General features: G+C 38.8%; 1 protein-coding gene across 7 annotated transcripts in view; it reads right to left on the reverse strand.

Annotated features, from left to right (window-relative positions):
• Positions 1 to 1,052: 1,052 nt before the first annotated feature.
• SLC16A7 (solute carrier family 16 member 7) overlaps positions 1,053 to 14,149 on the reverse strand; it is a 161,920-nt gene continuing 148,823 nt past the window's right edge. For all 7 annotated transcript variants that reach the window (XM_053555473.1, XM_053555469.1, XM_053555474.1 and 4 more), the window contains 3 exons: positions 11,710 to 11,853; positions 6,249 to 7,067; positions 1,053 to 1,603 (listed from right to left, as the gene is read on the reverse strand). In XM_053555473.1, the coding sequence (XP_053411448.1) occupies positions 1,341 to 1,603; positions 6,249 to 7,067; positions 11,710 to 11,853 (1,226 nt within the window). In that variant the 3' untranslated portion in view covers positions 1,053 to 1,340. The remainder of the gene's footprint in view (positions 1,604 to 6,248; positions 7,068 to 11,709; positions 11,854 to 14,149) is intronic.

The following is a 14,149-nucleotide window of genomic DNA, read 5'->3' on the forward strand; positions in this document are numbered from 1 at the left end:
ACACACAGCCTCCATTTCTAGAACCCTTTTCTAACCGTTTCCTGGTTTAGTTATGTTCAGAGGGAGCAGAAATCTCCTCAGCAGAAGGTACAGTTTTCAAGTCCTGCCATGTCCATAGCAGGAAGCGTTTTCAGGGCCGAGTTGAAGCCTGTTTGTAGTATGGTTTTTGCTTTTGCATCTTGTGGGAGTGAGGGTGCTGAGCTCATTAAAACCACCTCTCACGCCTAGTTGTACTCAGATGAATTACTGGTAATAGTCACCCCTGACCACCAGTGTGTGTTGGGAAAAATTAGAATGTAATCTATTTATAAATCTGTCACTGAGGATTCCAGTTTGTCCTTCTTTGGCATTTCAGTAAGTGAGTGCATCTGATTTGAGTCCCAGTTGAAAGAAATCCCTAATTAAGTCTCCCTTGATTTCAAACTAGAATCCTTTTAGAATCAATGCACATAGCTTATTGCCAGGAGTCACTCAGATCGTGAATTTCATTTAAATATTAGGCAAAAATTCTGAAAATTATCTAAAGGTTCTATCTCTAGCACCAGGTAGAAATTCTCACCCGCCTCCCCAGAAGACGCCATGTGCTGGGATTAATAAACCCTAACCATGCTCAGACATAAAGGCTTAGAATGGAATTTTTTTCTCTTTTGTTTCCCAAACTTATTTTATGTGTGCAAATGCTTTTTCTAGAAGCCAATTGCTTTTCTGAATTAAGATCACTCTCATTTTCACCCATGTGCTTATTTTTAAAATCTACAGTGTAATACAACATACAGACTTAAAACATTTCCTTTTCTTTCAATTTTTTAACTTAAAAAATTAAATTGCAGTGATAATATTTTTTGGATTTGCTTTTTATTCTCCAGATATTCTGTGTACATGGAGGTAAATATGTGAGATTAAGTGTGCTTGTGTGTATGAGAAGAGGATTCATTTTCCCTCAATTCTCTTCAAATAAAAAATAAAATGTGAAGAAGATCATCTTTTTAGAATTAGACATCCTCCTTCTAATGACTTAAATCGGGGATTTGGGATTCAGAGCTCCACAGAACTAGAAATTACTGGAAGACTTTAATATTAGTAGTATTTTAACTACCAGACCCAGAGTCATATATGGAAATAAATTCACGGACCACGTGGATTCATTTCATGTACAATCACAACATAACTACCCAAAGAGGTGTGAAAAAACAAATTTAAAAATATGCCATTGAGGAAAATCTCATCTCCATCCTTCACTGTGACTTTCTTTTGAAATTAAAAACTTTTCCAATATTTTGAAAAGCAAAACATACTCTTAGGACAACTCATATATACTGAAATCAGAGATGTGACTCTTGTTAAATATTGGTTTCTCTTTCTGAGTGGATGGTGTCTGCTCTTGAGACGTTTTTCACGTGCTTCGATCTGCTGGAGGGCTCCGACTCTCTGGAGTCGAGCGTATTGGTTATCTTCTTCCTTGCCCGCTCCTTCTTCTTTTCTTTTTCAAGCAATCTATAGTTTATAGCATTGCCAATGAGCAGCCACACACTGGCTACCACCACGATAGCCCCGCAGGTCACATACATGTATTTGAACTCTCCAGTGACATCCACCAATTTACCTAAGAGACAAAGAACGTATTGTAAGGTGGCATAAGAAAGGTCAAAACATGATACAACATCAAGTCAACTTTTCCACAAAGTGTACACCTCTAAATGAATATCACATGAGACTTTTAACCAAAAGAAAACGAATACCCTGTATTAGGACCTCTAGATACGCTCGGTCAAGGCACATACAGGAACTTAACAGCATCCTTAATACCAGTATCTTAGATCTAGTGAAAACTATTTCCCCCAGTAAATATATACGACCAAGACAAATCAGTTATATATTGTCTGTGTATGAATTCATAAATAAATACGCTGGTCTGACAAGAAAGTTTGCAAACTCATCCTAGAAAGATGGCTTCATGCTTCCCTGCTCACATCACTACCGTCACCTTTCAAGCTCCCCCCGGGAGGCTGTGCGCTGACACCAGTGCCTAATCTACCTGTCAAAGCAATCTTGGAACTCTTTTCTGGAATGGCCATCAGGGCTGTCACCTTATTTACCTTGATGTCCTAAATGTTACCAAAATGTATCTGTTTATCTTTGGGTAAAAAAAAAAAAAAGTTATGTAAGGGGGGCAGATCATGTGAGTAGTGAGGGTGCCCCAGTAGTCATTTGTTTAGAGGCCAACACGTCCTGGGAGCTCTTCCCTCTGTTCCTCGGTGAGCTCCTTCCAGATTATTTTTACACACAATCTCTCCTGGTAAGATTTTCAGTTAAGATTTTACTGTTTCTCTATGGATGTTTACTTGGTCTGCTGCACCCTCAGCCAGTGATTCTGATCCATACTTCAGTGAGTTTTTGCAATGTTTTCATCTGTCCTGCTCGTTACTCGCCATCTTGACCTCCCTTTATACAGGACACGCTCTCTCCCCTCTGAATAGGGTTTGACTCGTACACTCCTGATGACTTCATGGCATAAACTTGGACTAACGTGTCCCTGATTTCACTTCTACACCTGCGAGTTTAACAAGCATTTTAAAATTTGTTCACTGCTCTAATTCAAGCTCTGGGATTCTTGTGATGGCACACAAAATCACACAACAGTAATGAACACCACTCAGCAGGACACCACGTGTCCACACAAACAAAACTGGGAGACGGTGACATGCCAAAGTTATGAAACTTTTCCGAGTTTTTTATACTGTGATGCTAACTTGTACGGTGACAAGTTCATGAACTTAATTGTCAGACCTTGTATATGTACGACGTATATTTTTTACATAGATCCATATACACGTGGGTAGAATCATCTATTGATTTTTGTCTATCAATATCAGCACACACACTAAGATCGCCCCATCCTTTCCATGCCTCCTTTTCTCTCTACATTCAAAGAGGGAAAAATTACTTTTTTATTTTTCTTTGAGACAGAGTCTCACTATGTCCCCCTTGGTAGAATGCTGTGGTGTCACAGCTCACAGTAACCTCAAAGTCTTGGGCTCAAGTGATTCTCTTGCCTCAGCCTCCCATGTAGCTGGGACTACCGGCACCCACATAATCCCCGGCTAGTTTTTCTCTTTTTAGTAGAAATGGGGTCTTGCTCTTGCTTAGGCTGTTCTGAAACTCCTAAGTTCAAACAATCCACCTGCCTCCGCCTCTCACAGTGCCAGGATTACAGGTGTGAGCCACCGTGCCGGCAAAAATTACTTTCTTTAGAAAAGACCCCAGGGCTCTGACATGGCTCCTAACAGGGCCTGGTATGTACTACATGTTTTCCCCATGCCCAGCACTAGACTAAGCAGTTTATCCACAGTATCCTCACAAGAGTGCTGTGCAGGCATCTGACCACGGCCACACAGCCGCGAAGTGGCAGAATCTGCACTCTGCACTATGCTCTGTCTGAATCTCATATTCTTAACTACCCCGCAAAATGCCTTTACCCGACTCCTGGTCAAGCACCACATATCATGTTTGAGCTAATCACAGTTGTTTTACTTTATCCCAGTCTAGTATATCAGGGACAAACTAATCAGGAAGTGTGATTGTGGAGACCATTGAAAACCCAGCTTGGTGTCATATAATCTGACGGTTTTGCTTCTCGCTGACATGAGACATTTAATTCTTTTTTTGTTTTTATTTATTTTATTTTTTGTCACTCTTGGTAAAGTGCTGTGGGGTCATAGCTTAGAGCAACCTCAAACTCCTGGGCTCAAGTGATTCTCTGGCCTCAGCCTCCCAAGTAGCTGGGACTACACGTGCCCGCCATAACACTCAGCTATTTTTTTAGAGACTGGGTCTCACTCTTGCTGAGGCTGGTCTTGAACTTGTGAGCTCAAGCAATCCACCTGCCTCAGCCACCCAGAGTGCTAGGATTATAGGTGTGAGCCACTGAGCCTGGTGAGACATTTAATTCATTTAATTCTTAATAATTATTGATAGAAAAATTTAGTGTATACAGATCTATATTATTTATCATACACATTGCAAGTGATTCTTTCATGCCAACATGTTTAATAAGAATCTCCAGGGTTTTGACTAGAAACTAGCCAGTGGCTTGGTATTAAATTTAGCTACTTACAACATTATCTATTTTTAAAAAATTGTCTGATTTAATCAGGCAGGTAGGTAGTGAAATGGGCTTATTTGAGTAAGCATGACATATATGTCATGGTGTATATATATACACACACACACGTATATATAATATGCATGTATATATAGATATTTGAGTAAGCATATATATGTAACAAAACTACATAATTTTAATTTTCCTTTCAAAAATTTAATCAAATATTTCTATTTGTACAATAATCGTTATACTTCTAAATACAAAAATATCAGCTCCATCGCCCATCAGAGTTAATATCACTTTGGGCTGCCAACAGCATACTTTCTAAATGTTTTGAGAAATGTTTAGCATCATGAAGAAAGCAGATATTCTTCCCAGATGAAAGCCTCAGCTCTTTATGAAGCAAAGTACAGTAGTAAAACTTGAGTCTGAAAAAAATAAAAACATGCCCTTCTGACTTTTCACTGCTCTACTGCAAACTATGTAAGGAATAGCAACAATATTCAATCGTCTGAAGATATTTATGGACAGGTGGCAGAAACAGGATGAAAAAGAAGTTACATTATGGTTACAGTCTGAGAGCTTCAGCAGTGAGTCTCAAAAATGACTCCCATTGCTACCAAAGGGACAGGATTTGGTAATATTAATACGATAGGCACTCAAAAATACTGAGATTGTTTTTAAAAATATTATTAATGTAGATTCTCAGCTTAGGGAGGTTTGGCCAAATCAGATTCCTTAATTTAAACTTAGAATCCACCATGTCTTTTGACTTGATATTTTTTTAAATGCCATCCTACAGACAGAAATACATTTCTTTCTTTTTATACTGAGAATTTCATGGCCACTGACTAGGCTCTAAAACTCATGTGGTCAAACTAATTCTGTACAAAAATCTAGGCCAATTACACTGGTCTCATATAACAAAATTAACTGGATTATAAATAAGAAGATGTCGTGGTTTTTACCCTTTTGGAAATTGTTTTGGTGCCATAGTATATTTATGCCGACATGTCACCTAAAACACCTACCTATGCTAGATGCCAGAGGATAGCCTTGGTGGGCAGAAAACGCCAGAAACTACACCACTGACATCTTATAACCAACTTCAATTCATTAATAATAGGGAGAAAAATAGGCCAATTAAGCCATTAAGATGAGCAAACTGGGCCAGACTGGTTGCAATCCTCGCACTCTGGGAGGCTGAGGCAGGAGGATCACTTGAGGCCAAGAGTTCAAGACCAGCCTGAGTGAGAGCGAGACCCCGTCTCTACAAAACAGAAAAATTATTAGCTGGGTGTGGTGGCACATGCTTAGTCCCAGCGATTCATGAGGCTGAGGCAGGAAGATCTCTTACGCTTAGGGGGCTGACATTGCAGTGAGCTGGAATGACACCACTGTACTCTGTCCCAGGAGATAGGGCAAGCAAAAAAAATTACATATTAATCATGGATTTTCTCATTTTCAAAATGGTTCCTTGATGTCAGGTAGAAAGCAATTTAACAACTTAACTTCAAATTGAACTCACACGTGTATCTTTAAACCATAGGTTCAGGTAGTAGAATTAAATCTAAATATCATAATTTACTTCTAAAAGTATTCACAACTGTAATTCGAAAAGAAAACCAAACAGTCGTAAGGAAGCCAGACACTAATCTAGTGCTTCTGAGTCACCGCCTCACCTGTCCTGTCCTTTTTATCTTCCTTCCTTATTTCCTCCCCCGCCCATCCCTGATTCTCTCTTTCCTCTTTTCTTTTTAATATCAGACTAGCTTCTCAATTGCTAAGAATCTTCCTCTGCGCTGCCCTAAACACGTACTGAGTCTACTTACTGAGTGATTCAGCATATAAACGCCAGTACAGGCATCTTCGAAAATAGTTCAGATCTTAAAATCTAAAGGCCATCTTTATAATTTTTATACAAATACGGAACATAAGAATCGGTTTTCATTCATCTTTGCATCTCTCTTTTTCTAGAGTATATATATATATGTGCATATCCAGGGTGGATATAAAGCTCATGTGCAATTAAATCTTTCAGGCTATTTGTATTATTATAGGACATGTCATTCACTGCAAAGGGTCTCAGTTCATGAACATTAATTGTATGCTTTCTAATTTCCTCAATACAAAATAGTCTTACCAGCGATAGGCGGGCCAAGAAGAACAGGGCCGCACTCCACAACCGTGACAAGGCCCACAGCACTGGAAAATCTCGGCGCACCGACAAGGTCCATGAGAGTCTCAAAGAGAACGCTGCTGACACTTCCAAACCCAAGGCCAAAAAACACAGCATAGACCACCAGGCTGGAGTAGGTGCGAGCCAGTGGGCACAGCAGGTGACACACTCCGTTGAACATGACAGCAAAACTGAAGAAGTACTGGATTCGGGGTCGGATGTACTTGGAGTTGGCAATCAGTCCTCCGGAAGGCCGGGCAAACATGTCCACAAAAGCCATAACGGACAGCAGCAAGGCCGCAGAGTACTCATCTACCCCCTGGTCCTTAGCATACGGAGCCAGGAATATAATGGGGGCGAAAAACCCTAAAAACATAATGACGTTTCCGGACAGGTATATGAGAAATCCTCTATGCTTAAAAAGGGAGAAATCTAAATACTTATTAACTGTTTCCCATGTTGACTTCTTTTTGCGGGTTTTCTTCACACCTGAATCATCTGCTTTGACGCCAATCTTATTTTTAGACTGAGAAGTAGTTTGTTTCGGTTCAAGGGGTCTCATGAGGGACCCAGCCACACAGGCGTTCAAAAAGAGGCCTCCCAAAATCAAGAAACTTCCCTTCCAGCCGTAGGTGTTAAACAGGTACTGATTGAAAGGAGCCAAGGTACTCAAGAAAACAGGACTTCCTGCCATGGCCAGTCCATTTGCCATGGGTCGTTTCAAATAGAAGTATTTGCCAATGATTGTTAATGCTGGTTGCAGGTTGAAGGCCAAACCTAAGCCTAAAAAGAGAAAGACGAAAGAGGGAAGCAAAATAAAACACATCACACCCCTGGAGAAAGAAATCGCCTCTCTCGGCACACACTCAAATGGAGAAGGTTGCGCTAATTTTGCAACAGTAAGTAGTCATTTTTGGTAACTATCCATATAAATGTAATTGTACAAAAATGAAAGTGTTCTCCTAACTGGGCAATTGACCTGACAGTTTCATATTCCTTTAGTTTTAAAGCACACGAGCAAGAGCAAGAACTTCTAGGGATGGATCAATACTCGTAGAACAGGTTGAAACTGTAGGTTAAAACCAGGACAATATTATTAGTTCTCAATTAAAATAATTTAATTCCACAGATAAATTCATCTCTTCCTCTTCACGTATATTTTTACAACATACATAGACTAGATTTCTTCCTATGAGCAAGAGTGCAATCTAGAAACGTGACTATTTTCTTTTCAGGGTTAAAGGAACATAAACAGACGAGAAAGGCGGTAACAATCGTATGTCTCCTACAGATATTTCTTTTTTTTTTTTGTAGAGACAGGGTCTCACTTTATGGCCCTTGGTAGAGTGCGGTGGCCTCACACAGCTCACAGCAACCTCCAACTCCTGGGATTAAGCGATTCTCCTGCCTCAGCCTCCCGAGTAGCTGGGATTACAGGCCCCCACCACAACGCCCGGCTATTTTTTGGTTGCAGTTTGGCCGGGGCCGGGTTTGAACCCGTCACCCTCGGTATATGGGGCCGGCGCCTTACTGACGGAGCCACAGGTGCCGCCCCCTACAGATATTTCTTTCAATACTAAGCAAGTAATTAAACATTGATAAATGTATGCTATTATGTTCTCTACATCCTTTGCATTCCAATGTATATAGAAGCACATGTATGCTAGCTAAAAAAGAATTCTTTTTGTTTGAAAACTATTTTTGATGCATTGATTAAAGCAGATTATTTATATGAGCCTAAGGTGCTCCTGCCTGGGGGACTCCCTGGCAGTACTGAGTATCACCTTGGAGAAATGAATGCTCACCTGTAGCTCACCAATGTACTATTTATCAATAGTAATGAATAAGGTCCTTCAAAGAGTACACAGAATTAACTTAGATAAACTACCTCTTTTGCTCCCTTAGCCTAAGCATTATTTTGTATTATTTTAGGGGCTAGAGAGGTAAGAATTCTTGGGTATTTACTAATTTACCTAAATGGAAACAGTTCTGCAAAATGGTTAAGTACTCAGCTTCTGGGACATACAGGCCTGAGTATAAATCCTTACCCCAACCTTTCAACATAAACTTTTTTTTATGAGTAGGAAACTCCCTCAGAACTTGCAAGAAAGACCTTAAAATATGGTTTGGAGAGTAATAGGGGGGTGCTGTCTCACTCTGCTATGCAGAAAAAGTAGATTCAGCTTATAAATAATAAACTGAGCAGCCCATGCTTTAGTAGCTTGTCAGTGGAAGAAGACCAAGAAAAGCGAGGGGTTGTGTTTCAAGTTCAAGTTTCTTTATCTCATGTCATTTGCCCCATTCGGTCACCTGTAACTTTTGCCTTCAGATGTTAATTCACGTTTTCATCAGGAAAAAGCTGCCTTCTCGTTCCCATGCTAACATAGTAAAATGAAAGTAAGACTTGAAACCAATAGATCAGAATCCGCCCCCAGTCATCACCCGTGTTGTAGGGCTGGGCAAGACAATTAGACTTCCTGAAATCCAATTCCCTCAACAACATAAAAGGAGTTTTCCTAAATCAAGTAATACCAGAACTATGAGATATTAAATAAATGGCACTGTGAATATTATTATTTGGTAATATTTGCTTATAAATAGCAAAATGCTGAGTACTTATTAAAGTTCTGTCTATTCATTTTTTACATTAAGCATTTCAACAACTCCTTAAGAAAAGTGCTATTATTTCTCCTATGTCACAGTCAACAAGACTGACGCATGAGGAGGCTAATGTAGACGATCACACAGAGAGTATGTTTAAAAGCTACGTCTGCCTGCTTTCAGAAACCAAAGTGAGAGCACTGAACGATAATGATGTAAGGTCAATCTCTCTCTAAAGGTTGACTCTAGACCAAAGCCTTCAATGCTCAGAGGAATAAAACTGTAAGTTAAAATGACAATAATGGTATTAATATCTGTGGAACAGGAAATCCCCAAGTCATCTTTTCCCTCTTCTATCTACTTGTAAGCCCATCCCGATTTCTACTCTCTAATGAAATAACACGTCTATATGAAGGAAAGGGCGTTCTTTCCACTATGAAAATGCTTAGCTGCGGACACATTGCACCATTTTAGACAAGGGGCTTAAGTGCTCGTGAACTTCAGTATCTGCAGGGGATCCTAGAACCAATCTTCCATAGAAATTGAAAAATGACAGTATTGTCCTGGAAAGCTGTCAGGGATGTCCAATCTTTTTCATTTTTATTTTCTGCCACACACCAGAAGAAGAAGAGTTGTCTTGGGCCACCCATTATAAGCACAAACATTAATGAAAGCTGATGAGCAATAATAACAAATAAATAAATAAAATAAATAAAATAAAAGGTCTGTGAATAAGTCTAGCAATATCTGACACCACAGATAAGTAAAACAGGCTGAAATAATCTTCACTGTGTGCCTGGGGAGCAGGTTGAACCCCCCTTGCTGGTGCAGGACAGATTTCTGCAGCGGGAGCAGGACCAGGTTATGTGACAACATGCGCCCCACACGCAGTGACTCCAAGGTACACGTGTTTTATCCACGTGCGTTACAGACGTGTGGAAGGGGCCGTACAGATGTTAATGAGGGTTCTCTCTGGTAGCTTGTGGGGGTGGGAGAGAATAATTACTGGGGATCTTTACCTTGAATTTACATGTATTTCTGTTTGCATTATTTTTGTTTTGTAATCAGCATGCCTCACTTTTAGTTTCTTTAACCTACTAAATGTATTTCTACCTTAGAAAAAAATAGAAAAGTTAAGTGCTTTGACAAAAGAAGGTTTTCCTTTACAACAACAAAGTGTGTTTTGCCTTATCCAAAAGTGGGTGGGTTGTAAAGAGGAATATTTCAGCATTACTGTTACTGTAGGTTTTAATGCATCTATTTTTTTTTCATTAAATGAAACGTGTATAAGGTTAGCTTGATCTAAAAATCAACTGTGAAAAAGAGAAATAGTTTTATCTTTTTATCTTTGGGGCACAATGGAAAGATTCAATCTCTTTACATATTAAAGACTAATTTTTCCCAAAACTTTGAATGAAGCCTTTTTAATGTAATTTGTATTTCCAGCTAAAAACAGTGCTTTTCTTTCTTTCTTTCTTTTTTTTTTATTGTTGGGGATTCATTGAGGGTACAATAAGCCCGGTTACACTGATTGCATTTGTTAGGCAAAGTCCCTCTTGCAATCATGTCTTGCCCCCAGAAGGTGTGCTTTTCAAATGCGCATATGCAGGTAAGTTAGTTTCACAGGTGTTATTCCTGAGAAGCCACTATAAACAAGTGACAATATCGTATTTTAAATATTCGTGTTAGTGGTAAATATTTCCCATGGAGTTTTTAAACAGGATCATTTGAACAAGAAAAAGAAGGGACAGGGTTAATGAGCTCTACCATTAATCAGAACACAGATAACAATAATTTCGTTGCTGGCGTGGCACCCGTAGCACAGTGGTTACGCTGCCAGCCACATGCACTGAGGCTGGTGGGTTCAAACCCGGCCCAGGCCAGTCAGACAACAATGACAACTGCAACAGAAAAATAGCCGGGCACTGTGGTAGATGCCTGTAGTCCCAGCTACTCAGGAGGCTGAGGCAAGAGAATCACTTAAGCCCAAAAGTTGGAGGTTGCTGTGAGCTGTGACACCACAGCACTCTACCCAGGGCAACATAGTGAGACTCTGTCTCAAAAAAAAAGAGGCTCGGTGCCCATAGCACAGTGATTGTGGTGCCAGCCACATGCACCGAGGCTGGTGAGTTCTAGCCCCGCCCCGGCCAGCTAACCAACAGTAACAACTGCAATAGAAAATAGCCAGGTGTTGTGGTGGGCAACTTTAGTCCCAGCTGCTTAGGAGGGTGAGGCAGGAGAATCACTTGAGCCCAAGAGTTGGAGGTTGCTGTGAGCTGTGACACCACAGCACTCCACCCAGGACAACATAGTGAGACTGTCTCAAAAAATAATAATAATAATAATAATAATTTTATAGTTGAAATTAAATTAGGGCATCCAGATGATAGCTCCATGGCACCATTTTAAAGATGTTATTTGTGGTAAGTCAAATACTGTAAATGGAAATTATTTATGAAAAATAAGCTTAAAAAATGAAGATATTTATACCAGAAAGTCTGTGGTGTTCACAATACCGTCTCAATTGGTTGGACAGTAAAGATCAAAAAGTAAAAGCAAACTAAAAGTGTTTCCTTTTTAACATTTATATGATACTATGTAACTTGTGTGATAACTATTGATTTTGAATTTCTAAAAAATCAAATATTTGGCCATTGTATCACTAATATCTCAATGCACTTGATGAAATTTCTTTAAAATAGCATCATTTATAAAAAAGTAAACTCAATAAAACATTCAAGATTTTCTGCTATTCATTCTACTCACAGAGCTTTGCAAGCATCAAAAGTGTTCAGAAGAATAAACTGAAAACAAAATGACTTACCCACAATTAATCCCATGGTGAGGTAAAGCTCCACGACGTTCGAGCTGAAGGAGGCCAAGATCATGCCGGCACAGCACAGCAGACCCCCCATGATCACCACCGGCCGGCTGCCATATTTATTCACCAAGACACTGCTGATGGGACCTGGAGTGAGGAGGATGGGTGGATGGAGAAGCAGTCAGTTGCCAGGTCAGTTACTTAGCTTTGGTATTTGTTGATTTTGAAAGTTAGGAAAGCATATTTTAATGACCTAGGGAAAAAGTACTAGTTCAAATGGAATATAATGAGGACACTTCCGCATTTCACAAATGATTAATTTGGCAGGTTATCTTCAACCATCTCTATGAAACCATATGAGATAACAAATTAGAAGTATTTAACATGGGGTGGCGCCTGTGGCTCAAAGGAGTAGGGCGCTGGCCCCACATGCCGGAGGTGGTGGGTTCAAACCCGGCCCTAGCCAAAAACTGCAAAAAAAAAAAAAAAAAGAAGTATTTAACATATAGTTTTTTTATGACCACAACCATTTAAATTTTGATAGAAAGGTTATCAACAGAACATAGATAAAATGCCCCAAAAATCTTTTTTTCCTTTATTACAAAAATTTTTTATTTTTTTTTATTAAATCATAGCTGTGTATACTAATGCAATTGTGGGGTACAATATGCTGGTTTTACATACAATTTGAAATACTTTCACAAAACTGGTTAACATAGCCTTCACCATATTTTCTTAGTTATTGTGTTAAGACATTTATACTCTAAACTTAGTAAATTTAACATGTACCTTTGTAAAATGCACAAATGCCCCAAATATCTTTTTTCTTTTAGTACAAACATTTTTTATTTTTTTATTAAATATAGCTGTGTACATTAATGCAATTGCACGGTACAATGTGCTGGTTTTATACATAATTTAAAATACTTTCATAAAACTGGCTAACACAGCCTTCACCGCATTTTCTTAGTTATTGTGTTAAGACATTTATACTCTACACTTAATAGACTTAACATGTACCTTTGTAAAATGCACAAATCCCCATTAAATGCAGGTTAAATTGTGCAATGAAAATCTAGGGACTATATAAATAACTTGTCCATTAAAATTTTATATGCCATTAATTAGAGCTCAAATTGTTTTTTATAATATTCAATGGTAATTTTTTAATAACATATTTCATTGATTCTAAAACACACATTGGGTTCATGTGATATTCTGTTAGCAATAAGAACGTCTTGCAAGTGCTGACTTCCTCCCCTCTCTGTTCATGCAGTGGCAGTCTTAGGTAGTAACGTAGCTATTATGATCTACATATGTATGCTTGAACATGATTATTATTTCCTGTGACTTGACTGGACAACAGTTAATCCTTCAGACTTCAATCAAACTTTTTAAGGAGCACTTGAAAAGAAAAATAATAAATCCTGGCCAAGCACACTGGCTCACACCTGTAATCCTAGCACTCTGGGGGGGCCAAGACAGGTGGATTGCCTGAGCTAAAGAGTTTGAGACCAGCCTGAGCAAAAGTGTGACCCCATCTCTACTAAAAAAAAAAAAAAAAGAAAGAAAGAAAAAAACAAAAAAAAAATAATTGGGCATTGTGGTGGGTGCCTATAAGTCCCTGCTACTTGGGAGGCTGAGGCAAGAGGATCACTTGAGCCCAAGAGTATGAGGTTGCTGTGAGCTATGATGACCACAGCACTCCACCAGGATGTCAGAGTAAGACTCTGTCTCAAAAACAAATAAAAAAGAATGAATAACTGATTTTTGTGGAAAAAAAAATGTTAACACATTCTAGTAAGTTATAAAAAGTAGCAGTATCAAAACTTGGAGACAAGTGCAGCAGTTAAGATGGAAAGACCAGAAATAAGTTGCACACCAGCAAAGAGGACAGTGTGATGTAAGAAATGTGACTGAAGGGCTCTGACTCAGAAGTAATTTGGAAGAGTCAGCTATTGACTGGAAAACGTTTTAGGGATTCCTTATGCCAATTTATTCAATGTATATTTTCCAATGTATATATTTGTGGGGGGGTACATATAAAATATTCAGGAGTGATTATAACAATTAAAAATATATATATTTATCTCTACAAAAATTCTTTCAGCAATAATCAAATAAAAGTACTAAATATTAAGAAATTGCTGTGCTGGGTGGCGCCTGTGGCTCAAAGGACTAGAGCGCCAGCCCCATATGCCGGAGGTGGCAGGTTCAAACCCAGCCCCGGCCAAAAACTTCAAAAAAAAAAAAAAAAAAAAAAGAAAGAAAGAAAGAAAAGAAATCACTGTGCTATTTCAATGGCAGTAATATCTTCCTTCTTGGTAGATCATAAAATAACCGCACAACTTAACAATCGCAAAAAATTATTAACAAAATTAATAATTTGTTAGCTAATACTGTCATTTTAAAAATTTCCCTGTATCCTGTATTTGAGAATTTC

This window comes from Nycticebus coucang, chromosome 12 (assembly GCF_027406575.1).
Source record: "Nycticebus coucang isolate mNycCou1 chromosome 12, mNycCou1.pri, whole genome shotgun sequence".
NCBI classification, from domain to species: Eukaryota; Metazoa; Chordata; class Mammalia; order Primates; family Lorisidae; genus Nycticebus; species Nycticebus coucang.